The sequence below is a fragment of the Struthio camelus genome, chromosome 6, assembly GCF_040807025.1.
Source record: "Struthio camelus isolate bStrCam1 chromosome 6, bStrCam1.hap1, whole genome shotgun sequence".
NCBI classification, from domain to species: domain Eukaryota; kingdom Metazoa; phylum Chordata; class Aves; order Struthioniformes; family Struthionidae; genus Struthio; species Struthio camelus.
The window spans coordinates 46,333,879-46,357,824 of NC_090947.1; the positions used below are offsets into that span (position 1 = coordinate 46,333,879).

Here is a 23,946-nt window from a genome sequence, read left to right on the forward strand (position 1 = left end):
CTTTTACTTCATAATGACAGTTGTTGTTGTTATTACCAATTTTAAAAGAATTCACTCATCTTTAAAATGATACAATGTGCGACAAATGATAACTCCTTCACTTCCATGTCAGTGGACATGTGGCATGTTTAAAAACGGGAGTGTTTCATATCTTCCACAAAAACAAGATATTGGGTAATGCAGTTGATTTCAAGGGCATCCAAACAAGTCAGGTCTTGGAGTGTTAGTAGGAAAACTTTTGTATATAAACGCATTATATGCATAATGCCAACATTCACTGACTATCTTCTGTAGATTCCTGCCCAAGTCTTAAATGATATCTAAAGATGACTATAGAGACAGATCTTTAGGAAAAAAATGGTTGATCTTTTTGCTCTTTTTTTTTTTTTTTAAAGTCACTAGGCTTTATTATTAAGAAATAAGATAATGGTATCAAAATGATGAAGATGATACATCTGTAAGAGGAGAATGACATGCCATTTTACAAAGCAGAGGAAGATCTGTGTCCAAGAGAGCTTACAAATAGCAAGACGAAATTCAATAGATTGATGAAACAGGTGGAGGGGAAGGTATCAAGGACACAACTTTTTAGTATTACATACCTTCATCCAGGATATGAGTTGTTGGCCTCTGTTATTTGATACAGCTTCAATCTAAGATATACTGGCAGAATCTGTAGATGCCTCACTCTGTTCCCACTTTATACCCTTCTTATCAAGGCATACCCTGATAACGAAGCTAATGAAAATGACTGCTATATTTTAGGCAAAATAGAAGATACTGGCCTGTGAGATGACTGATATAGTATGTTCACCTGTTTTGGGGAACATATTTGCAACAAGAACTGAAAAAATCTTCAAGCCAAAAGTTTTAGATTGGCTTTTAAACCTGTGAGATAAATGTTCTGTTCCTCCTTGCTATTTGGATTATACAGTAAAGAAACATAATTACTAAATTTTCATGGATTTTGCCATTGTTTCTTAGCATAAATTATGGCTACACTATACATTGAGACTTGCAAGCCTTCATTGTAATTAAATTTTGTTTCTTTGTAGAAAATACTTTTAAAAAAATCATTGTCTAGAATTCTCTGCAGAATACTAAGACCGTGCAGGAACTTCTTGTGATTCACAGACTAGAAACTTTTAATGCAAGCTCTGAAATTCTGGTAGAAAGCACTGCCAATTGTGGGATCCTTTTCTGTTTGAGTCTTTTTAATATGGTTATGAAACATAGTAAAATTATTTTTGTGTTCTTTAAAAATGACCTCTGTGTGATGTACAGACGACAAAATCAAAAAACCCTATATCCGCTAACTTAAAATATGTTAAATTATCATGACAGGCTGAATATGGGAATAAGATTTGTCTACTGAGCTATTGAATTCTATTTTAGACAACACTGAGTGCTTACAAAGGAGCAAGAAAAACACTTGTACCTCAGTCAGTTGCTCCTGCACTAATGAAGTCTAAAAATATTCCTACACTTTGTGAGTAGGTAACACTTTTTATTAAACTTGAATATATTTATTTATATTATGACTAGATTATTGGTATTCATCTGATTTAGTCTAATGTAGAGATTTAAAACAAGGTGTCCTAAATTGCCACTGGCTTGTTTAGTAAAAGTGTAATTCATTAGGTGGAGAAAGCCTTTCCATATTTGAATTCGAGCTGTTGCTGTTTTAGTGATAGAGTTCATTGCATTGTGTTATTAAGTTAACTTATACTACTGTTATATTGATATATCCCATAATGTAAATATTTATTCATTTATTTCAGAAAGACTGAAACTCGAAAGAGAAGGAAGATGCATATTTTTTAAAACTGCTATGAGCAGCAAAGATAGCTATTGTTTTGGGGAGCTTTCCCTTCAATTCAAAGCAAACACCTTATTACAACAGAACAAATATATTTTACTCTGGTAATACTCTGGATAATTCTTATTATAGAATTGAAATTAGTGCTTTATTAGAAATGTGTGTTATTTTCACACATTCAAATCTTAATAGTTCCAATAGTATCAGCTGACTAAAAGTTCATTGATTAGTTGGTGCTGTGTGCCTGCCTTCGCAGATTAGAATGATTGAAGGAAAAGAATCAAGTTTGTAGACTAGTTAATTTGCAGGCGACTTTTATGTCAGAATGCATCAATACAGTCGTAAAAATACATAGTAAATATAGTATAGTAAAAATATTTAATTGGCACCAATAGAAACATTTCTGGAAGAGTCAGGTAGAATGTTGTTTTTATTTTGGCATTTCAGTTGCTTTCAGGAACACCTCCAACTCCTCAACTTCTCAGTATTTGGGTCTCTCCCTTCTCCTCCCCCCCCCCCAGTATTAACTGTGTCGTGTCTTTCTGAATTGATTGCTCTCAAATTTTTATCTTATGACTGAGAAGTGTGAGAACAAATATCTTGCTATGCAGACACTTCCTGCATTCTGATGAATAAATGATGCCTTTTCTTTGTCAGTGAAAGTTTGCATGTGCTGGGGTTGATCATGTTCTAGAAAATGTCACTATATAAAAACTTATGACAGCGTCACTTTTGGTGCATTTTGTCGTGATAGCGGTTCAGAAATATTTGATCTTATAATCCAACAGTTGAACATATTGTTGTATTTAAGTTGAAATTTCTTTGTAAAAAATTAATGACTATTAACACTAGCTTGGTAATATCTTCAATACTTCATGAACATCTTTGAGCTAATGATTGATTCTGTATAATACTAAGTAAGTGTTTTCCCCAAAGTTCGCTGAAACAGCGAGGCAATTGGTAAAAGCATTTTATAGCTCTGTGTGGCACACATCTACCTGCCTGCTTAGACTTTTATTTCAAAATATTTGATGTATCTGTCTCTCATCCAAGTCTTTAGATGGGCAAACTTAAACATGTTGGAAGAAGGGGAGATAGGACCTACTATTTTATGAACTCCAACCCTGCTCTTTCCCTTGGTGCCCAAGATCTCATCTAGGCTGTCTTAGCTTCCTTCTCCTACCGTAAGGCTCTCCTATAGCTGACTGAAATGATTTGCCTGTTGGACAGAATTTTAGCCTGGCTGGAGACTTTTATCTTGGGTGAAAAAACACCTTGTAATACTAGAAGTTCAACCGTAGCATGTCCTTTTTCAGTGTTAATAAGTGTGAAACTTCTGCAATCTCATTCAATTAACAATCATTTAACTAACTAACAGCCAGCTACAAAGCCTCTACTGTGGCAAATTGTAACAGCCTCAAAGAGAAAGAAGACAAAGATGCATTAGCTAAATAATCTCCTTAACTTTTTTAATTTTTACAATGTCCGTTTTATTAACCCTCACATTGCACCACTGTCTTTTATATTTACATGTTTCAACTTAGTTATCAACAGATGGTCAAGTGATTGCTGACTATTACTGTTCTTCAGCTTCTTTTGTTGCAAGAATCTGGCACTTGTATTTAGAGGTTTTTAAAGAAGATTCTTTACAGAATGTGAAATAAAGCTGGGAAACTGCTAATATTCTGTGTTGCTTCAAAATATTTTCCTTCATTCTAAAGAGCTTATTTTAAAATATATAGCAAGTCAAAACTTTTTATCTCCTTAAGCTTATACTTTACAACAGTTAAATTCACATAATTAAGCTGAATCTAGTAATTCAAATATTGGAAGCTATCTAGTTTATATAGCCAATTTGTCTACTTGGTGGCTGGGAGAGAATTCTGGAGATATAGCACAACATACTTCTCTGTTGTTTTCTCTTGAGCATCTATTGCTGGCCATTGTCAGGAATATCGTGCTGGAGGAATTTCCGGTCTGATGCAGTGGTGCTTTTCTTATGTTCTTATGGGTAGATGGAATCACTACATGCATTTAATTGCTGTTGGGACTTTTTCAGTCTCTAATGGAAACAAGACCATCCAAACTGGAGACAGTGCTTATAGCTGACGATATGCTATTACTGGCAATGTCATGCTTTCTTATTCTTCATGCGTTTAATAATCTCCTTTATGTAATGTTGTGGAGAGAGCAGATTTATTCACAGTAGTGTTGGTGAATTAGTTTACCTTCTAAAGGACCTTGATGGTGGAGAACCTAGCATGGTCCAAAATTCAAACTCTTCATCGATGTGGTCCCCCCCCCCCCCCCCCCCCCCAAGATTGTGTAAGTTTGATGTCATGGTGCCTCATGATCAAATGTGTTAGGTTGGTGCGAGTTATGACTTTACGGTGTACAAACACAGCTGTACTTTTTCAGTTTGAAGTACACGTTAGCTTTTCACTCTCCTTTTCCTTACAGGTAGAGTTAGCATTCAATATAATAATCTTATCTAGTTGTACTGGAAGTGGACCTAGTAACACCGAATGATATGACACTAATGGGTGGCTTTATTTTAGTTTTAACTATTTTATCTAAAAGTATATATATCAGAAGATTCAGTGACTGTGCCTCTCACCTGGCCCACCTCAGGAATGCTTCTTTATCTAGGTCAAAGAATATGTGGCTTTCAAACAGTTGTCATGGTATAAGATCTATGTGTAGATTTCTATTTTATATTCAAATAGAATAATAATTTACATGTACAAGTTTACTTGCAACATCTCCACACAAGTATTTTGTCATTTACCATGACACAACTACAGCTGGGTAGGTTTCCTCCTGTGCTCCTCGTTTTGGATTGGTAAGAGCAGCTATGGCCTTGACCACCTTTACTTGTTCTAAATTGAACAGACAGCGCCAGGATCCCCTTTAGTCCCAGGTGAACTTAAAACAAAATGTGAAGTCTATCATAAAGCCAGCAGAGGGAAATATAGTGGCTTGAACTAATTAAGTGTTGTTAAATTTACGCCTTTAAAAATGGAGTAGCAGTGCAGTATGTGCAAGGTTAATTGAAAGTCAGAAATGAAAGAAAGCCAACTTGACTGTTTTAATAATAAGTCAGTAGGTGTTTTTTTCAATCTTTTGCAAGATCTGGAAGCAGGTTTCAAACTAGGCAGGCTGGGAACAGCTAGTTACCTAACATCATGACAGGCCCGGATCCTGCAAAATATCCAAACTATCCGTGGGTTGGGTTTTTTTCTGGCTGTCGGAGCTTGCCAGCATGACCCTGTAAGACACTAACTGCTGAAGTATAACTTGCTCCATCTATCCTGACGGTGTGTTAATGGCACGAGTGCATCTCCTGTCACTAGAAAAGTCAGTAAGCTTGCTGTGTGGAAAATACACAGCCCTGCCCTGTGTGAATCTGAATGCACGGTTATGATGATCTTGTTAAAGTCCAGAAGTACTTGGCACTTGTTGTTGCAATGCTCTGGATGTATGCTAAATGTTGTAATACATTTGCTAATTAGTAAGTTCAACTACTACATGCAGATACTTGTGTGTGTTCTTATTCAAGAGCCCTATCTAAAAAGACTCTACCTAAACAATATAGCACGCTTGGCATCTTGAGTTGCAAAGAGCCAACAGGATACGAATCAAAACAGTACGGACTGTAAACACATCCCAGAGGAAATGGCTATTTTCTGCTGTTTTAACTGGTGTGATTGAAGTAGCTTAATTTCCCTTATGGTAAGTGTAATTTTATTTGTGTACCAAAGTACCGTTTTGCCATAAGAGAAAAGGAATCGGATACACCAATATGATAAGAATCCACTGTAAGGATCATAACAGTGTAGTTACAGTAGTAATACAAATTGTCACTGATGATCCTGTTATGAAAATGTATTTAACTTCAGTATATTTTTCTCACTTTTCCAAGATGCTTATGACACTGGGACATTTCCTAATTTATAGTTCAAATTTATTTCATGGATAAACTAATAACTAGTTTAATTTCGTTAAGACCTATTTGGTCTTGTCTCAGATGTCTCCCTATCTAAAATTTTTCTTCTGCACTCATTTTTACCCCAAAGAATTCATAGAAAGCAGAAATATCACCTAAGTCATTGTTTTTAAGGCAAAAAGTCTGTTAAAAAAGGAGGAATTTGAGTCCCTAGATCATCTTCGTCATCTTTGAATTCAGTCAGCCCAGCACAGCCAGTCTTGAATGTGAGTAACAAGACCTGTGCCAGATGCTGAGTCGACTTGTATTTCTTTATGATGGAATGTCTAGAAAAGTTAAATCTTATGCAGCACAGTTCCCAGTGATGTTTGTTCCTAGCAGATCTTCCACTCCAGGGTTTTAGGGTGGCCCCTACTAGGTGCGGTTTCTTCCTCTCCACTTGCAGACTCACAAAATGCTTAAGCTGTACGCTCTGCCCTCCTTCCGCTAAAGGAGCGTATCCATATGACCAAGTACAGATATAAACAGTCTCCAGAGAGAAGACTTCTCTCTGAAGTTGAAAACCAGTAACGTGACTACTCTTATCTTTTGAATTTTAATTTCTTTTGTGACATTTCCAATATATTAGCTGTAAAATTTACTGGTGAGTTACGTTTAAGACCCACTGAACAATCTATTGTAAATACGCAGTGAATGGTTAGTTTATTGAGCAAGAATTTCTTTGTTTAAATTCAGCGTAAAGCCTGAAGTTCATGTTGCCGTTCCAGTAAGTAAATTTTTCACTTTCATGAAGCCTTTTTTAACATAAAAATCTGTGGAACTCATGAAATTTCTTGAAAATGAAAGATGACTTTCTACAGCTGATTTCAGTGTGCATCTCCTCCTAAGCTTCTGACCACCACTTCTAGTTAAGAAACAAGGAAAAAATGTTACTGCTGAAGTATCTCTCCATGTCTGTTGGTACGCATCTTACGTGTTGATGCTTTAAGGCTGTTCTAACAAGAAGAAAAGCATACGTCTATCACACTGTGACTAGCACGCATCTGTTGGTTATTTTGGAATTGCCTTTAGTTTTTCTGATTTGTGTTTTTCAGTTTGTTTTAAAAATAAAGTTTAGGTTATGAAATAAATTCTAAACTTCAGCTTTGGTGAATCAAAACATAAGGTGTGTGGTGTAAATTTAAATTGTACTTATCCCCTTTGACTTCAAGTATTTTAGTGCCTCAGGCAGCATATTAAATTATTTTTATTGAAAGTTGAAATAGTTGTTCAAGCGAACGTTCGAGACTTGATCTTGTTTCATTCTACGTAACGCATGTTGTTTTAGTACAGAGCTGGATACTTGCAGAAAACTACTTGTCTGTGGTTTTTTGCTTAGGAGTTCAGAAATTAAGGTTACAGCCTTATGGCAGAGTGAAGTGAATCCTGCCTGAGTACTTGTATTTTCCCACTACTTCCGTTATACCCGAGGTGGCATCTGCCCAACTGCTGGAATCAGCTTCCTACAGAGAACGTAGCGGGGAGGGAGCAGGTCTCTTGGTTTGGCTGGATTGGTTGGGTGGGTGCTGGCGTGCTTGGCTGCGTGCTGTGCCGCGTGGTGCCGCGCTTGCAGCGGTCCTCTGGCTGACCCCGGAGCAGGGAGCGTGGCAGCGGCAGCTTGTGTTCAGGATGGCCCTTCTGGGAAGAGGTCCGGGTTATCCTGGGCTAGGTTGATCACCCTGGCCCAGCGAGTCTGCCCTCGGGAACCCAAAACAGCGTCTCTCTGCATTTTGCTGCGCTGGAGGAGTACCAGCTCTTGCAGAGGGTGCTGGCATGCATCAAATGCAATTATGGCACAGATCCCTGTTGGGCACTTAGTTACTCTGAGGAAGGAAATTTTCCAGGGAAGCAAGGATGTTTATCAGTTTAGTTGCAAGTAAATGCTATCTTTTAAGGTGATTGCAAATAACAACTTAAGGGACTTCTGGGTTATTTCATGTACCTGACAAAATTGTTGAAGCATATCCTTCCTATGGCTCAACAAGAGGATGTTGACAAGCAGCAATAATAGAATTAAAACAGGATAAACATGGAATAAGGTAGTGTGTGAATGCGCGTGTTTCCGCCTCACCGTATTTGGACATGTTGATCTGAAGTTTGCATTAATAGCCTAGCTGAAATCTATTTTTAAAAGATGTAAAAAAAAAAAAAAAAAAAAAAAAAAAAGATTGTAACAAGGCTCATCAGAAGGTGTGTTGAGAGTTATTCTGAGTTAACTGGCAGTGTTACTGTACAGAAACAGAACATACGAACTGCATTTGCCACTGTAAGTAAGAAACATCTTTTAAAATGTTATTTGAAGAAATAGAGAGAGATTATATTTGCAGATATTATTCATAAAGTTTTTATTGTACTTTTGTTTGACAAAAAACGAATGTAGGATTATGTTTTCTTCTAGAAAGAGATGTTTAATGGTAACTTTTGAGCCCTATCTTTTTCCCTCCTTTGGGCATGTTAGGACAGCGTTTATTCTGTCATTTGCAGCTTCACGTGTCTGGTTATACGAGAACTGACCTAATAAAGAAGGTATTAGACGAGCATTTAAAAAGTTGAACCCTCTGCAAAACATCTTCTATGCCTTTGCTGAAAAGCTCTATTTGAAAATTCTTGTATTTGAAATGATACCTCTGCTAAGTAGTGAGGCAAAAAGTGCAATAAGCTAGAGATTTATCCTGTTGGCATCTGCAGTTTACCCTGCTGTCTGTGGTATTGGAAAGATAATTAGTAACTATCTGTAAACACCTGGCTAAAGTGTTTCATTTTGGGTAGCCTGATACATGTAACAAAAACTGTGATAAAGTAATATGAATGTTTCTTGTTGATTCCTCTCTTTCAAATAGGACTGTGTTTAGCTCTTTCTGCTGCAGGAGGGCAGCTGACTCTGGCCTGGGGTGCTTTCCTGTCCGGTGCGCAGCTGCTTCCTGCTCCTTGCTGTTCAGAAAGTTCACTTCAATATCAGCTATTGGAAATTATATATTTTTATAAATAAAGAATTAAGGCTTATTCTAAAAAGGGAAAGATACATCTCTAGCTATCCGTACTGTTTAAGTATTATATAAAATATAAATCTTGCAAGTCCTGGAAGTGCATTCTTTTCTGCTGTTGTCATCCCTGAGTGTATTTCCTGAGTAGTTATACTGATGTTTTCCTAGACTTGCACAGTACAAGCAACAGCAGGTTTTCTGTATTTTGAAAGTGGAAATCCCCTAAAACAGTAATTAATTCTTAACATTTTTTAAGGACTTCACATTGTGTACTTTTTCAACTACTTCATGTTATTGAGAGGATTTGCTTTTGGTAGTCATCTGTTTCAAAACCCTGATTTTGAATGTTAAATTAAAGCAGAATAAAACTAGCTGATTAAGGTCTTAACTTTTTCTGTTGGGACATAGATCTAAGTATAGATTTAAAAAAATAGATTTAAGTGTGCCAGTGTTGATTGCCAGACATATCTAAATCATAACTGTGACCATTTAATTGTTCTATTATCTGTAGTTATCAAAAAGCCTGAAAAAATAGTTTCCTTGAACTTGGAAGGGGGCAAAGCATCCCAGTATCGTATTTAGAAGAAGAAAGTATTAATAATCATAAATATTGTTTGATATTTGGTAAGAAGATAACAGTAACTTTTAAGTACCATCTTTTATTAGTATTTTGACTTTCCTGCAGTGATTTAATATTTCAGCTGTTCTCACTTTTTTTCCTTAGTCTTTGTTACAACCAAGCACAGGCAGGTCCAACAGACATTTTTGCAGAGCTTTGGTTGCTCTCCTCTACCTTTTCAATTGATCCAGCTTTGAAATGTCCAGCCCAAAGCTGGATATACTTCTTCAGCTAAGGAGATTGGGAAGATTGTGCATTTCTTGTAGAGGGAAATGTAAAATAAGCAGGAGTGGTAAATGAGGTCTCTTTCTTTGTCACAGAAAAGCATACTTTTGCAACTTCATGTTGCTTTCCACAGAGGTGCTGCCTTGCTGGTTGTCTTCTGTATTGCATTTGTTCCTTTGTGGTAGCATTTGTAGCCCGGATGAGCTTGGATATAGGCAAGGCAGGATTTGTACCTTGAGCTAACAGGAAATCAGTGAGCATTGCTGGGATGAACAGACAAGCTTTTGGGCATGTAAACTCTTTTTAAGGCCTAAAATAGGAGTAGCAATTTTCAAAGTTCAGTATGAGTTAGGACCAGTTGCTTATGAGCTTGGCATCTATTTTTAGATCTTTTCTCCTATTGTTCATGACCTCTGAATTCTGAACCTATCACTAAAGGTATCCATAATCCCCCAACCCCCAGCTGTCCTCTACAAAATGTTAATTGCCTTGCCTCTCGTCTGTGCTATCACTGGTAACTATGGCTGGAGAACGCTAAGCTCATGGCAGAACCCCTCCCGATGCCTCCTTTCAATGCAAGTGAACTACTGCTTTGAGTACAGCTTTCTAACAGTTATTCCTTTCTCCCCCTCCCTTTTCCCCCCTGGGATTTCTCACCTGTACTGTGTAGGTAACTTTTTAAGGCAGGACACAGCAGGAGATTGGTAGTGTCTAGTTTGGGACCACTTCAGTGATACAGCTTACCCCACATCCCTCAAACATTGCACTGGCAAAACGGGGGGAGCAAATTGCAGTCCAGAGGTCCAGAGAGAACTCGTTAGCTGTCGTTTAAGCATTTGTTCTTATCTATAAATATAATAATTTGGAGATTGTTTGTATAATGCGTTTTTTTCAACATACTACATGACAAAATTGAGGTGCATTTTTATAAATGCATATAAAGTAGGTTTGGTTTTATAATGCTACCAGTTAAAAAAATATCTGCATCTACAGGTAGTGTGTATTGTATCTAGCAATAACGGATAGAGTAGTGCCGCAGTAACAATTTTAAAGGACTGAGAGTAAATATAAGTAGAGATTGAAAAGCTCCTGCAGTCATTGTTCTGCTTGGTAGTATTTTTATCTTTGCTTACAGTTATTCTCAATCAAACTCCGTTTGCTTGTTTATAAGAGTTTTCAGATGGGAGTATCAGTTTGGAGCTTGTATTACGAGTATCTGGTAAAAGCATACATTCTGCTTAGCATACATTCACTACAGTTACTCAGCTGTTACAGTTTTTAAATTATTTTGTCATGTGATATTCATTGTGAATGTCATCATACCCTGAGTTAACTGAGAATACTCTAACACCAAACTAAGGATTAATACTTCTAAAGGATAAATAATAGATATGAATGTCTTTGTCACTTGATCGTCTGGAAAATTAAAGTCTTTGTGATGCTTGCTATACTTTTCTCTCCCTCTCAGTCCGTACTGTGATAAGACCAAACATTTATTGCTATAAATGTGCTTACTAGTCTACAGATTTGTTTTTGAACACTGTGCTCCAATGAGGCTTTTTTTTTTAATGGCAGTGAATTAAAATATGTAGTCAGAAGAGAGAAACACAGATTTGGAATGGTACAAAGGAAAAGATTCATATTTGGGGGCTGTCAGTTATGTATCCTTTATGGCACTTGAGGCTTGTGGTACTTCATGCGTTTGTGAAGCATGAATGCTCTCCAGACACCCTTCAGATGACAAAGATCCTTCTTTTTTAAGGCGAGCTACAAACAGTGCCTCAGGCCTTGGAGGTTATGATCATAAGTATGCGCTTATTCAAAGTGGCCTTCTTGCTATACCTGTCTGATCTCTTCTTTTGAATGGTTAGTTTGAAAGCTATAAAATTACTAATCCTGTGAGCATGTTACAACTGGATTTTTGTGGATGTAGAATCTTGCCTGCTCACTAGAGTGGAGTAAAAGTATGTTGCCATAGGCCAAAAAAAACGCCTGCCGCCTCTTATGAGCTGTAACAAAAAATAGAAATAAATTTACCCAAAGACTAGGGTAATTGTTTTTAACATTTTAAAAAGCATATAGCACCAGAAGCCTTTTGAACTTCAATGTGCTATTATATATACATACCCACATGTATATACACATATATATTAAAAAAAAATTAAAAGGAAAAGGAATGAGGAGGAGACTAGTAAGAGAGTTAAATGCATCTCCCATATTTCTCAAGCAGTGCATCTGTTACATTTAGATCATTTTTTTGGTGCTGAGGAACTCAGCTTGCGCCACTGTGCAGTCGTTTTTTATGCTGTCGTTATGGAAGTCCATTCCTTCCCTGTTTTCATCAAATAATTCAGTCCAGGAACATGTTCTTTGTTTTACACTCATCTTACAATAACACTTGATTCCCAGCAGCTTGTATACCACAGTAAATTTCCAGAAAGCACTATATGGTATGGTATGTATAAAACTTCTGCACTAATGATCTCCATAAAGAAAAGTTGTATTTTAATGGAATGGTTAGCCTATAGTGTGATATTTGTAGTACCTTGGCCCTTACTACATCAGGAAATTTTAAAACTATTTTTCATGTAAATGTTTGAATCATCTTTCACATAATCCATTTCTAAATGCTTGTGTTTTCTTTGCAAGTGAATAAATTGTCATCTGCTGTCTTTTCATCTAAACAAATAACAATTGGCTGATAAATGTAATATGGAATTTATTTTAGTTCAATTATGCAGTTGCACCAAGCTTGAGAATATGAATCACTGTCTAGTTTGTAGGCAAGCAACACTGGATGCAACTCTCATAGCAGGTTGGAGCTAATAGGAGCTACTCATAACTAGAAGTGTACTGACATGTCTGTGAACTAACTCATAAAGTCAGATAAATTTTAATTAGGTTTTCATCTAAAAACTGCACAAATGTAGTAAGTCTTGTTTTGTTTTCAACTTTTACATATGCTGTGAAGGATGAAAACAGAAGAATCTTTGACCAAGCACTGAAACGTGCCTTGTTGCTTAAGCATATGAATTTAAATGAACAACTTAATTGTATAATAAATAACACATCAATGTCCCTGCAAAAGTTAGGTTTAGTTTATTGGAGCTTTCTTCTGCTGTACTAATGAGTACAGCTCTGCTTTTCAGTGATTTGCTTTTGTTGCTTGAGTTAATCTTGTGGCTAGATAAATACGAGGATTTTTAGTGATGAGACATTGCTCATTGTTTTTCTCATGTTTCTCTTATTCAGTATATACAGTCTATCCTATCCTGGTTGACAGTGTTCATAAGAGTTATATTACCTCTTTAGCTGCAACTAATTGGGGGCTTCTGCTACCTGAGAAAACTGCTTCAGGTCAGCCCTGTGAGACTCCAAAACAGGGAACTCAGGGAAGGAGAAAATTTGGTGAACCGTCTCTGTAAGTGGAGCAAGAGGAATATGAAAGAATGCAAGCTGTGGACCATTCTTGCTGTCTGGAAGACAGCAAGAAAGGTCTGAGTTCTCCTGCCCACACCACAAGGAGAGAAATTACTAAACTCTGGGGAGACTGTTGAATATCACTGAGAGTGTAACAGGAGCAGCAATGAAAGGTGAGGAATAGAAACTAGCAAGAACAAGGAGAATTAAAGCATTATTTCTTACACCCAGTTTAGTGATTTGTCTTATTTTTCCCTTACTCCTCCATTGTATGTTCTCATTCCTTCCTTCCATCAGTGATTGTATGGATGCAAGATGCTTTGGTTCAGAAAATTATCCTCCTCCTTCCCTCTCCCAAAACAACCAACCAACCAGCCAACCAAAAGAACAAAAAAAAAGTGAGCATAGTGTCAAATGAGTTCACTGAACTTTTTGCTTTGCAGCTGTTTGACCTTTTGATCAGACACAAGAGGTTATCACCCATTTTTGCAGCCTACAACTTCACTGTGGGCTTAGAGGACCCATGGCAGTGTCAGAACTGGCAAACTAGGCGGTGGTGGCTCTGCCCCACCATCTCTGCTAGGGTTGGCAAAAACCACGCTGCTTTGCTGCAGAATGGGAGATCTGGGAGTTTTTACTCCCCAAGTGGAGGAGGGCTAGGAGTTGCTGCTGTGGTAGTGGAGGCAATAGGTATCCTCTGAACAGTGTAAGTGCTGTGTAAACCAGGTTTATTTCAGCAAACGTACGCAGTTGCCAAAAGAGGTGGTCTCTGCCATAAACTGGTTGGTTTGAAAACTAACTCTCTTTTGTGGCTTGGTGTGCTCTGATCCAACTTACTGTGATTTCATGAAACCATTTGAGTGAGTCTCAGTAGTAGAGAGGAGTAGAAAGCCACTTTTTTCGAATTAGTATGGAGTATTTCAGACTACAGACTTCAAATTGAAAGGCCTTACTTTCCTTTTCCTGCACACTTGCATCTAGCTTGAAAATGTAAATGCAGGCCAATATAGAGCTAGATTGTCACTGCTTCTGTTCTTTTATCTTCTAGTTTTAAATAGAGAATTTCAAAATTCAGAATTGGTGCTAAGAATTTTCTCAGATATATACTATAATATGAAGTGTTTAACAATTTTCTGGAAAATGATTTAAACACTTTACAAATATATTGATTATTTTGATTCAAGACTGATATCTACAGAAAATACTGGCAAATATTTACTGTTCTCCTCAAGTCTGCTGATAATCTCTCCTCAAAGTTTAAAAGCATCTCAGGTTATGCTTTTGAGCTATACTTAAAAAAAACAAACAAACAAAAAAACCCTACATCATTCACAGATCTGCAACATCCACCAAAAGACCTACCTCGATACAGTTAAATCCTTCCGTTCCTGTTCATTCTTTGCTATAGTGGAGAACTTAAAATCTGTAAACTCTTCTCTCAAATCCTGTCATTTTAAGAACCAGTTATGAGTCAGGTATGCTGAAATGGGTTTTACAAAGCAGTAGAACAGTAAAATATGTTTCTTGAAATCTCTCTGGCCATAATGAGAACTTGGTATTTCTAATGAGCAGACACGATCTGAGAATTAACGGAGCTGGAATACAGGAATGCATGCATCCCTGTATGTTGTGTATAGTTTTTCAGAGATTATCTTGCATAAACTTGGATTTTGTACAATGAAAAGAATGACTTCTTTCCATCCGAATTTCCTTTTATACTGGATGTTTTTGTGCTTATTTTGAAGCCATTGCAATGAAGACTCTTTAGTGGATCAATCTTGAAGCCAAATGCATTTCCTGTTATCCCACTATCTGAAATAAGATTATTATGGACAAATATTCTGTGGGCTGCATTAACACAGAGTTATTACTTTCTGTTGTATTTAAGTAAAGTTGAACAAAGTCATACAAACACTGCAATGTGAATGAAGTCGTATAGAAGCAATGCAGTCTATTTCCCATCCTATTTCTAGCTATGGAATTGGGAAAAAGATAAGTAAATTGTGCTGGAACTAACTAAATTCCATTACTCTTCCTTCCCCGCTTTGTTTTAATTCTGCATAATATATTAATGTTCCTTGTTTGGCCTTTTTGTTTTACGAGTCTTGCTCATTATCACTGATCTTCGTTCATCCTCTGGGTAGCAATGCTGTCAGGTTGTTCAGTTATACAGGCCTTCATTTTATATATTAAAAAAAAAAAACCCAAAAAACAAAAAAGACTGTAGGATGACTGTAAGGAGGATGTTATAAGAACAAATTTAATTCTTACTCGAGCCTGTTTAGGAAAACGTGTATCTGCCTATTAAGGCATGAATAGCTGAGTTCATATGGGGTCTATCCAGTAATTCTAAACACCCGTCTTAAATTCTGTTTCTTCAGACAGGCAGAAATCTAAGTTAAAGTAGACCTTTTTCTGACCAGCAAGAAATAAAAATTCGAATTTGTTTAGGGTTTTTGATGCTATTTATTTATTTATTTATTTGATCAGGCATGGGCACTGGAAGAACAAAATATTTGCCAATTGAAATACGATAATGAAATGTTTCAGCTCTAGTACTTCTAGAGAAAATGAATTTCATTGCTGAAGTCAAGTGTGACAACTTCAGTAAAATGAAGAGGGAGGATGTCAGCTGTACTTCAGAATAAAGATACACGTCTTTGAGTGTTACTCAAATATGAAGAGTGACAAAGCAAAAAATCAAAGATTCTTGGAAGATGAGCAGAATTGCTATCTCACCCAGAAATGTTTTGTTTCCTGCCAGTGTTTAAAATTAGGCGGCACTGCCTTGAGAGTGTCAGTGGTGTTATAGACTCTGCGCAGTCAAAGGGGAATATATAGGCGTTATAAATAACTTACTTGGGTGAAAGAAGGCTATAACAATTACAAGGCAGTTGATTCTCCTGGAATTCAAGACAGAATTATTTCTGTTAGGTAAGTATCTCCGTGTCAAGTGAAAAGAGTGTAGCCTACTTTAACTATTAATGAACACTTAAATCCGTGCAGGGCCTGTGTAATACTGAAAGGGAACAGAAGGAGGTTTCGAAGTTTAGGTCTGCGAATGCACAAGCTAGAATGAAGTCCGGTGTGTCAGGAAGTGTTTCACTGCCTGCTGGGCTGTTAATTTGGGCTCTCTTGAACGTTTCCAGTAGACTGCTACTGTGTCTCACTGTTTCAGTGTTGTGAAGTTCTCGTGATGCTGGCTTGTTTTTTTTCCTTCGAGTGACTGTCCCCTCATGCAGTCAGAGTTTTAGATGAAAGGCTGTAGCAGATCTTCTGTCTCCATCTCCTTAGGTTCTGACTACGTTGGAGTTTTTTTATTGGAAATATAATTCTTGGTGTTTATAGCATGGACTTTTCAGAAGCCTTTGGTTGTGTTTTTATTGGCTAAAATCTGCTTTCATCAGGTGTGGATTCTCTTAGGGCTGTCAGACCCCTCTATCTCACCCCATGGCACTGCTTTCAGGACCCTAACAATCCTACTGTCTTCAGCTGTAATACATTTTGCTTGGTCATATATGGTGTACTATGCAGGTTAAGTTCTATATCTGTGTGTCTTTCCCCCTCTTCACCACCTCTAGTTGGGTGCTACATGCTGACAAAAATCTCTTAATTCAAGTTGAGTGGAAATTCAAACTACCTTAAGTAGGAGATTGGAAGAAAGTATGTGTAATACCATGTATGAAGGGGAAAGCAGTCATAAAGGGCTGAATAACTTCAATTTTGACAGAAGTGACAACTAACAGAAAGCTCAAATAGCTGTTTACTGTAAAATATTTTGTTATGCATTCTTCATATCCTGTGTCTCTGAAGTTCTGTGTGATGTGTGGACAGCTCAGAGTTCAGCCCTCAGCTGTTCAAATGTACTTTTGGCCCTGAACACACATTGATGGCTGAAAGATTTCCAAAATTACGGAAATTCCTGTAGATGTAGAATGTTTAAAGATAACCCTGAGCTACCGTTATGCAAAGTTAAGGAGCTATTTTCTATCTGGACTGAGGATTTTTGCATAGAAATTCTATACCAGAAAAAGTCAAGTTACTAGATAGGCATTTAATAATCTACTTGAAAAATTGGTAGCCAGCTGCTCTTGTTTCTGTATGCACACTTTGCTTTAACTCCTGCACTCTGTTGAAAGACCAGCTGTTGCAGCGATGAAACCAAAGTGAGAAAAGTGGAGGGAGCTGTTTAATTCCTTAGAAGGAAAGGAGAAAGAATGGAGCTGTTCTAACCTACTAGAACCGTTCTTCCCCTTTGTCCTTCCTGCCATCCCTCCTTGTGAGAATAGCTTGTTTTTGCTGAGAGGGAGCAGAGCTCTGCTTTATATGGCACTTTAGCAGCTGCTTGGCCTGGAGGTGGTAAAAAGATTTTCCCTTTGCCTATCTCAGCTTGCTGATAGGGACCACCATGGCAAGAGTTGCTTATCTGTATGCTAGAGTTATTTTGTAGTTTAACCCATGTTGAAAGAAGGGACCAGAACCTAGATCTCAACCTTCTCCAGGGGAATCCTGCCTCATGAGATTGTTCATTGCCTCTTTTCTTGTGTTCCTTGGCCCTATCTTGTTATTCCTTGCTGTAGTGATTTATCTCTAGCAGGTTTGCAGAAAGCAGGCCCACATCAGTCCTGGCTGCAGCTTAGTAGCTGTGATACCGTAATGGGAGATTTTACGGGGTGAGGCTTTGAACAGACAGGGAAAGACTTGGAAACCAAGTCTGCCATGCTGGGCGAGATCTGAGTACTAGGCCGTGGCACGAGAGGCAGGCAATGTAACTATTGACCTGATTTTTTTTTGAGGGGTGGGAATTGTCTGTTTGTTCTGCAGTAGTGAACAAGTTATCTGTACCCAATAGAATGAGTGAAGCAAGTAAGTCCAGGAAGTAGTTTCAGACAGTAAATCCCAATCTTGCGTAAGTGTAAGGAGGAGGATTTCATATATACCTATTCCCAGGTTTACTCGTAGCTGGTTGTAAAGCTCTCCCCATAAGTACCTGGCTGTTGTGCATCCCACATTCAGTTATTTCCTATTGCTGTAAGCTGAATATAACAATCTAACTTGAATCTGTGAGCTCCTTTCCTCAGCCAGGTGCCCAGACAGAGGTGTGGTGAGGCGGGCTGTCCTCTGCGGGCGGGCGCCTTGGCGAGCTGTGCTCTGGCGGCTCCCTTTCCCACATCGCCTCACCCAGGCTCGTGCGTCGTGCAGCTGCCTGGCTGTGCCATCAGCTGGAGTAAATGAGAATACTGGTTTCAGGTAGGCTAAGCACCTACGTAAGTGTTTGTAGGATCAAAGCCAACAGTTGTCTGATCTTGAAATCAAGATTAGAAAATAGTTACTTCGCCAAGAAACGCGTTAATTGAAAGAGCAGCAGTTGAAACAACTGCCTTTCTGGAAAGTTATAGCTGTCTAATTACACCTCTTAACACTGAAATAGATGTACATTTAACACTGACATCTTCATTAATAATTAATTTGATGAGTTTTCATCTGAGCATTATTATTAGAGACTCAGTTTGGGGTATATTTCCTGTTCAGAGAAATTACCATACCTTTCAACTCATTTAGATGTAAATTTTCTTGACTGGGTTCTTACTGAAATTTACTATGGATAGGTTGAGAGGTTCTCTATTTCTCTTTTTATTCCAACACAGTGAGTGACAGATTGATAAAATTATGGAAAAGACAAATTGAGGTTGTCTCATGTCTGTTCATTACATTAGGTTTTACTTTGAAGGTGACCAATTGTGAGGAATTGACATTACTTTTTTATAGTACTTTTGTTGTACATTATAGATACAGGTATATGTTTGTGTACTTAAATTTATCTGCTCTATTTCTATAAATGAAGTGAAATACAAACTGTAAGGAGACATTTCTCATGTTGGCATACACATACTGATTGAGGAAGATGCTCAATTTGCACTTCTTAACATTTCTACCTATCTTCTTATGTGTATGCATCTCCATAACAACCTAGCATAAAATAGGAGCTTCAAAAGGTCAAGTCTTATTTTTAAGAATAGAAAAAAAAGTTGCTCTTTTTTTTCCCTTCTGCCTTAAAGAAAGGAAAATTAAGAACTTCTTTTTTTTTGAACTAAATGTAGCACTGATTTTGATGGTGGGTTTTTTTGGGATATCTCATATCTTATTGCTGCAAACTGCAATTCAACCTGGAAAACTTAAAAGTAAGACCGTGATGGAATCTTAATATTTGATTGAATTAAAATTACAGACAGGCATAACACTGCAGAATTGAGAATCTAGTGCTGACTTTTTTTGATTTAAAACTTTGGCTTTATTTATTATTGAGCTGTACTTGGTGTTTCTCACCTGCAAGTTGTTAAGCATAGTGGACACTGCACTGGTTACAGAGCAGGTCCAGCGGCTTTGGGAGGTATGGACAAACCCAGCGTGTTTCTGAAAGAAGCCCAGTTGTAACTTGTGGGATTTTCTGAGGTTTGGACTCTTGAATACTTAGCGAGTTTCCTGAATGAGATTCGAAGGACTGATTACTGAAAGGAAAAGCCTGACTCTATACTTTCATTATTTCATTATATGCTTGCAAATTTGACAGTCTGCTTAGAAATCTGAAACACTGAGTTGTAGTAATAAAAGAACTATAGAAAGTGATTTAAAAATAGGGTGTGTCCCAGGGAATTATAACGTGTATTCTGTGATGCTTTGTGTTATTACTAATTGATGAAAGAGCTGATTTCTACAAGTAAAGACTTAAAGGAATACACTTTTGTTTTCTGTAACCCTAAGGTTCTGTCTTTCACTTTGACTGTTCAAATCATATTATGTGACTATTAGAGCGCTTTTCATCTGGGGTCACCTGGGAAGGGGCTTGTGGGATGAGAGATGAGCAGGGTCACAGGGTATGGTATAGGAGTAGGCTGGCCTTCAGCAGCGGGAGCTCTCCATGCGCCCACGGGAGCCACCTCCTCATCCTCGGCTGCCACTCGCCAAGGCACAGTGCCTGTGCTGGGCCGCCCGGATGGCGGCTCATTCCCGCTGCTTGTCACCACTCCCCCGGGCGCGAGCGCCGGGAAGGAGCCGTGGCCCTGCGGCAGGCAGCGAGGAGGATCTCTGGAGGTGCTCTCGCTGGGCGGGGGTCACATAGGCATTGCTGCAGGAAGAGGAAAGGCGTTTCTCAGAAACAAGGATATGGGATCTGGGGGAGGTTCAGCTGGGTTGCTTGGAAGAGCTTTGCTAGAGATTGGAGGTGCTATGCTTACAAATGGGAGAGGAAGAAATATTTATTCTGGACTTACATATTTTGGATTGGAAGAGGACAGTGTGTGGCATGATGTTTATGTTGTCACATTTATGGTTTGGTCTTTCTTGGAAAATGACTAGTGAAGGAAGAAAGAAGAATGGCAATTGGTCTTTTAGTGTTGCTAAACTGGCATATTTGGCTTTCCTTCTGTGACTCTGATGCCCAAAAACTTGGTAGTGTGGTACTTGTGTAATTTCTTTTTCTTAGTTCTGGAAGAGAAACATAATTTGGCAGCGGGGTGAGGAAGGGCTACTCCTATAGACTCTTCCTAGGTTACCGGCTGGTCTCCTTGTACTGCTTGTGCAGGTGCTGAGAGGAGGAAAGCATCTGCTCCAGAAAGCAGTGGAGCCTGCGCTAGGCTTTGCCTCTAAGGTGCTTTGAAAAGTGACTTGTCTTTTTCCATAGTTACAGCAGGAGCCAGGAGGTGACCAGGTTCCTGCACCGTAGGTGAGCCCTCACGGCTCTTCCACAGCCTTTCATCACTCCTCTCGCTTTAGCTTCTCTTATCACTTGATTCCCGCAGTGGTTCAGGTGAAAGTAGCCGTTCCTGGTTGCTGCGTACAGTACCAACTCAACAGTCTAGACTGCTGTGGTCCGTGAAGACCACCTACCGATGTATTTAATGGGCTGATAAACCTAAACAGAAATAATCCCTCTCACAGTGAATGTGTCACTAGATATAAAGCAGTATGAAAGTATTTTTTCTTACACTTTGTGTTTTCATCTGTCTTCTGGTTTCCATTAATCTTGTCTGCTTAAGACTGCCTGTAATAGCATAGAAGTCCTCTGATAAAACAGCTCTGTTCCTGTACTTGGTCTCTGTATATAGAAACAAATATAAAATGCAGAAATTGTCCTAAAGAAGTGAGTAATCCTTTAGAGTGATTTCAAAAGAGATCGCCTGTAAATCTAGTAAACTACTCTCTTAATCAAAACAGAAACTTGCAGTTGTACAGCACATCTGCTGTTGTAAACGGTTCTGCACCTTTTCATGCACCAAGCAACCTCTGTGTCACCCGGTGTTAGGCTGATCCAGCATTTAAAAGGCAGGTGGGAGAGAAGGGGTGGTCGGGGTTCGGAGGTCTGGCGGGGCTGTTTGCAGCGTAAGCTGCCGCTTGTGAAACGAAGAGGAGGAAGCAGCTGTTTGTGCTTACTTTCTGCCTTCTCTAGGCATACTGAGTTTGTTTGTTCTGAAAGTCTAGAATGGACTTTTGATTACTATAACATAAAATTAGACATTACGAGCTTTATTTCCTTCCTGAAGGAAGCTCAAGCATGGTATATGTACAGAAGATAAATCAATACTACATGCATACCATTTATCCAACATTTTCATGTCGAAACAGTCCTTGTAATGTTAGTTAATAGTAACTTCCCTAGGTAGAGAAATTAATTGTCTTTTTTTTTTTTTTTTTTTTTGGTAACAAGGCCTGGAACTGTTGCCCTGCCTTGTCGCCATGGAAGGGAAGCCTGGAATTTGGGAGCATTAACCCTGCCCATCCTTTCCACGCTATCCGTAGCCCAGGGTGATTACTCTGACTTTACTGTTTAAATTTCCTCTTCTCCAACAAGAGCACTGGAAGCGTTATTTGCGTTAACCTTTTTTTTTTTTTTTTTTTAATCACAGTTAGTCTCTTCTGTGGTTTGTGCTTAACAGCAAAGCAATCTTCTGTTACCTGTCATTCTTCTATGCGGAAAAGTGTACATGATGAACGTCAAGAAGGGGTAGCATCACTCGTAGTTTAATATACATCTTAATAACTACCACAAAATGGCATTTTTGCAATAACTTTTAAACTTCGTGCTGCCTGGTTGTTTTGCCTAGCCTTCAAGTTCTGTACATAATTCTGATTTAAATTTGTAAAGGTAAAGCACAGTAATAACATATGTTGGTATTGATAATATGAAGTTCTGTGCAATTTTGGTTAAGTTTGAAAAGGCTATAGATTATTTCTCTTGTCTTTATTCTGCAAAGTTGAAGACTTGGGTTTACTTAAGCATCTCTGGCTCAAAATATAAACTGTTTTAAAATGTTGTTTAATGCAGGCAAAATGCCAGCGCCTGAGCAGACCCCAGTGGTGGAGGAGGGGCTGCCGCAGACAGCACAGGAAACTTGCGCAGGCCCAGGCATGGAACCGGAGACCACTGCCACTACCATTTTAGCTTCTGTAAAGGAACAGGTATGTTTCTTGTTTCTTAGCAGTTCAGAAATTCAGTATGCTTTAACCATTGAATTCAGTACGAGTTAACCATTGCCCTTTATTGCATTACTGAAAACAAACATTGTTTCTAAAATGTGTTTCCTACCCTTAATACAGTGTATTTTGTAGTTATTCAAATACTACCTTAGGCAAGAAACATGTTGGAATCTGAACATAAAGGGTGTATTTAATTGCAATAAAGAGAAGCGTCATTATGGTAATCTGTATCCATTGTAATGTGTGCACTGAACTGTTGCTGTAAATCAGACTTGAAATGCAGGTTTAGTGTAAAAGCTGCTGTAAAATTGATACAGCTTTGGGAACAAATTGTTTTTGTCCATTCTATAAAGTTGCATACAGTGCTACAGAAACATGCAGATAAAGATTTGGTATGAGATGTTAAGTATATAATGAAAAAGCATTTGTTAACATCTCCTTTTCTACACAGGAAATGTTTTTCTTGTTCTTAGAGAAAAAGAATGATAATGGAATATTTCTTTATCTTAAAAAAGAGGCTAAAACCTCTTCCCTTTTTCATTCAAAGAAAGACTACGAAATATATGGACTACTAAGTAACTATTCTGATCAAAGAGGGAAAAAAGTAAAACTGAAATTGTTTTAATAGTTGGTGAAATACAGACTTCAAAATTATATCTTAAGTGTAATATATATGGAGACATTAGAATGAATGGGAGGAAGAGGAAAATGAAAGTTGTACTTCTCTCTTGCAAATGATAAAGTGAAGGTGTTGAGGACCGAACTGTAGCTTTTTGAGATTTTTTTTATTGTTGATATTGATTGTGGACACTGACATATTCAACACCCTTCCTGTATGGCAGAAAGCCCGGAACAGAATATTTTCCAGTTTGGTCATTTACTTTATTATGCTTGAGCAGAGACTAATATGCTCTTTGCTGTGGCCTAACTTCCTCTTATTCAGGAATCTCTCTTTTATCTGCAGTGGGTTTGTGTTTGTAAAGTAGAGCTGCCACACCTTAACTATTCCTTCAGTACTTCAGAAACACTTACTACAGTGGAATCACAAATCAGAAAAATCTTTATTGTGCCTTGTTGCTCTGTTTTAACATAATAAAAAGTATTTAAATTGCTATAGCACTTCTAATGGGAAAGTGTAATTCACTGAATAACTGTAAGCAATGTCTACCATCATGGCATAGATATGACTATATAAAAAGTTGCACTAATTATCCTATGAACTTTGTAAGGCACTCTGACTGAGCTGTCCATGTGTGTGTGTTTTTTCCTATGGCCGCAAATTAGTTTAAAGCAACGCTTTTACCAAACTAGAGTAGGTGTGTCCCCTGTACTCTGAAAAGTCCGTCATTGAGGAAAAATTGTCAATCAAAAAATCGATCTATTCATTTGTGGTGTTACAAAATGGTAGGTGCAGAACGAA

At 38.0% G+C, this 23,946-nt stretch overlaps 1 protein-coding gene across 12 annotated transcripts in view; it reads left to right on the plus strand.

Annotated features, from left to right (window-relative positions):
* Nucleotides 1-23,946, plus strand: part of PKP4 (plakophilin 4) — a 104,589-nt gene that overhangs the window by 6,626 nt on the left and 74,017 nt on the right. For 7 of the 12 annotated variants that reach the window (XM_068949453.1, XM_068949456.1, XM_068949452.1 and 4 more), the window contains exon 2: nucleotides 22,375-22,508. In XM_068949453.1, the coding sequence (XP_068805554.1) occupies nucleotides 22,380-22,508 (129 nt within the window). In that variant the 5' untranslated portion in view covers nucleotides 22,375-22,379. Of the gene's footprint in view, nucleotides 1-13,203; nucleotides 13,226-22,374; nucleotides 22,509-23,946 lie in introns of those variants that run through there. The other 5 variants (XM_068949450.1, XM_068949451.1, XM_068949455.1 and 2 more) reach the window with 2 other exon arrangements.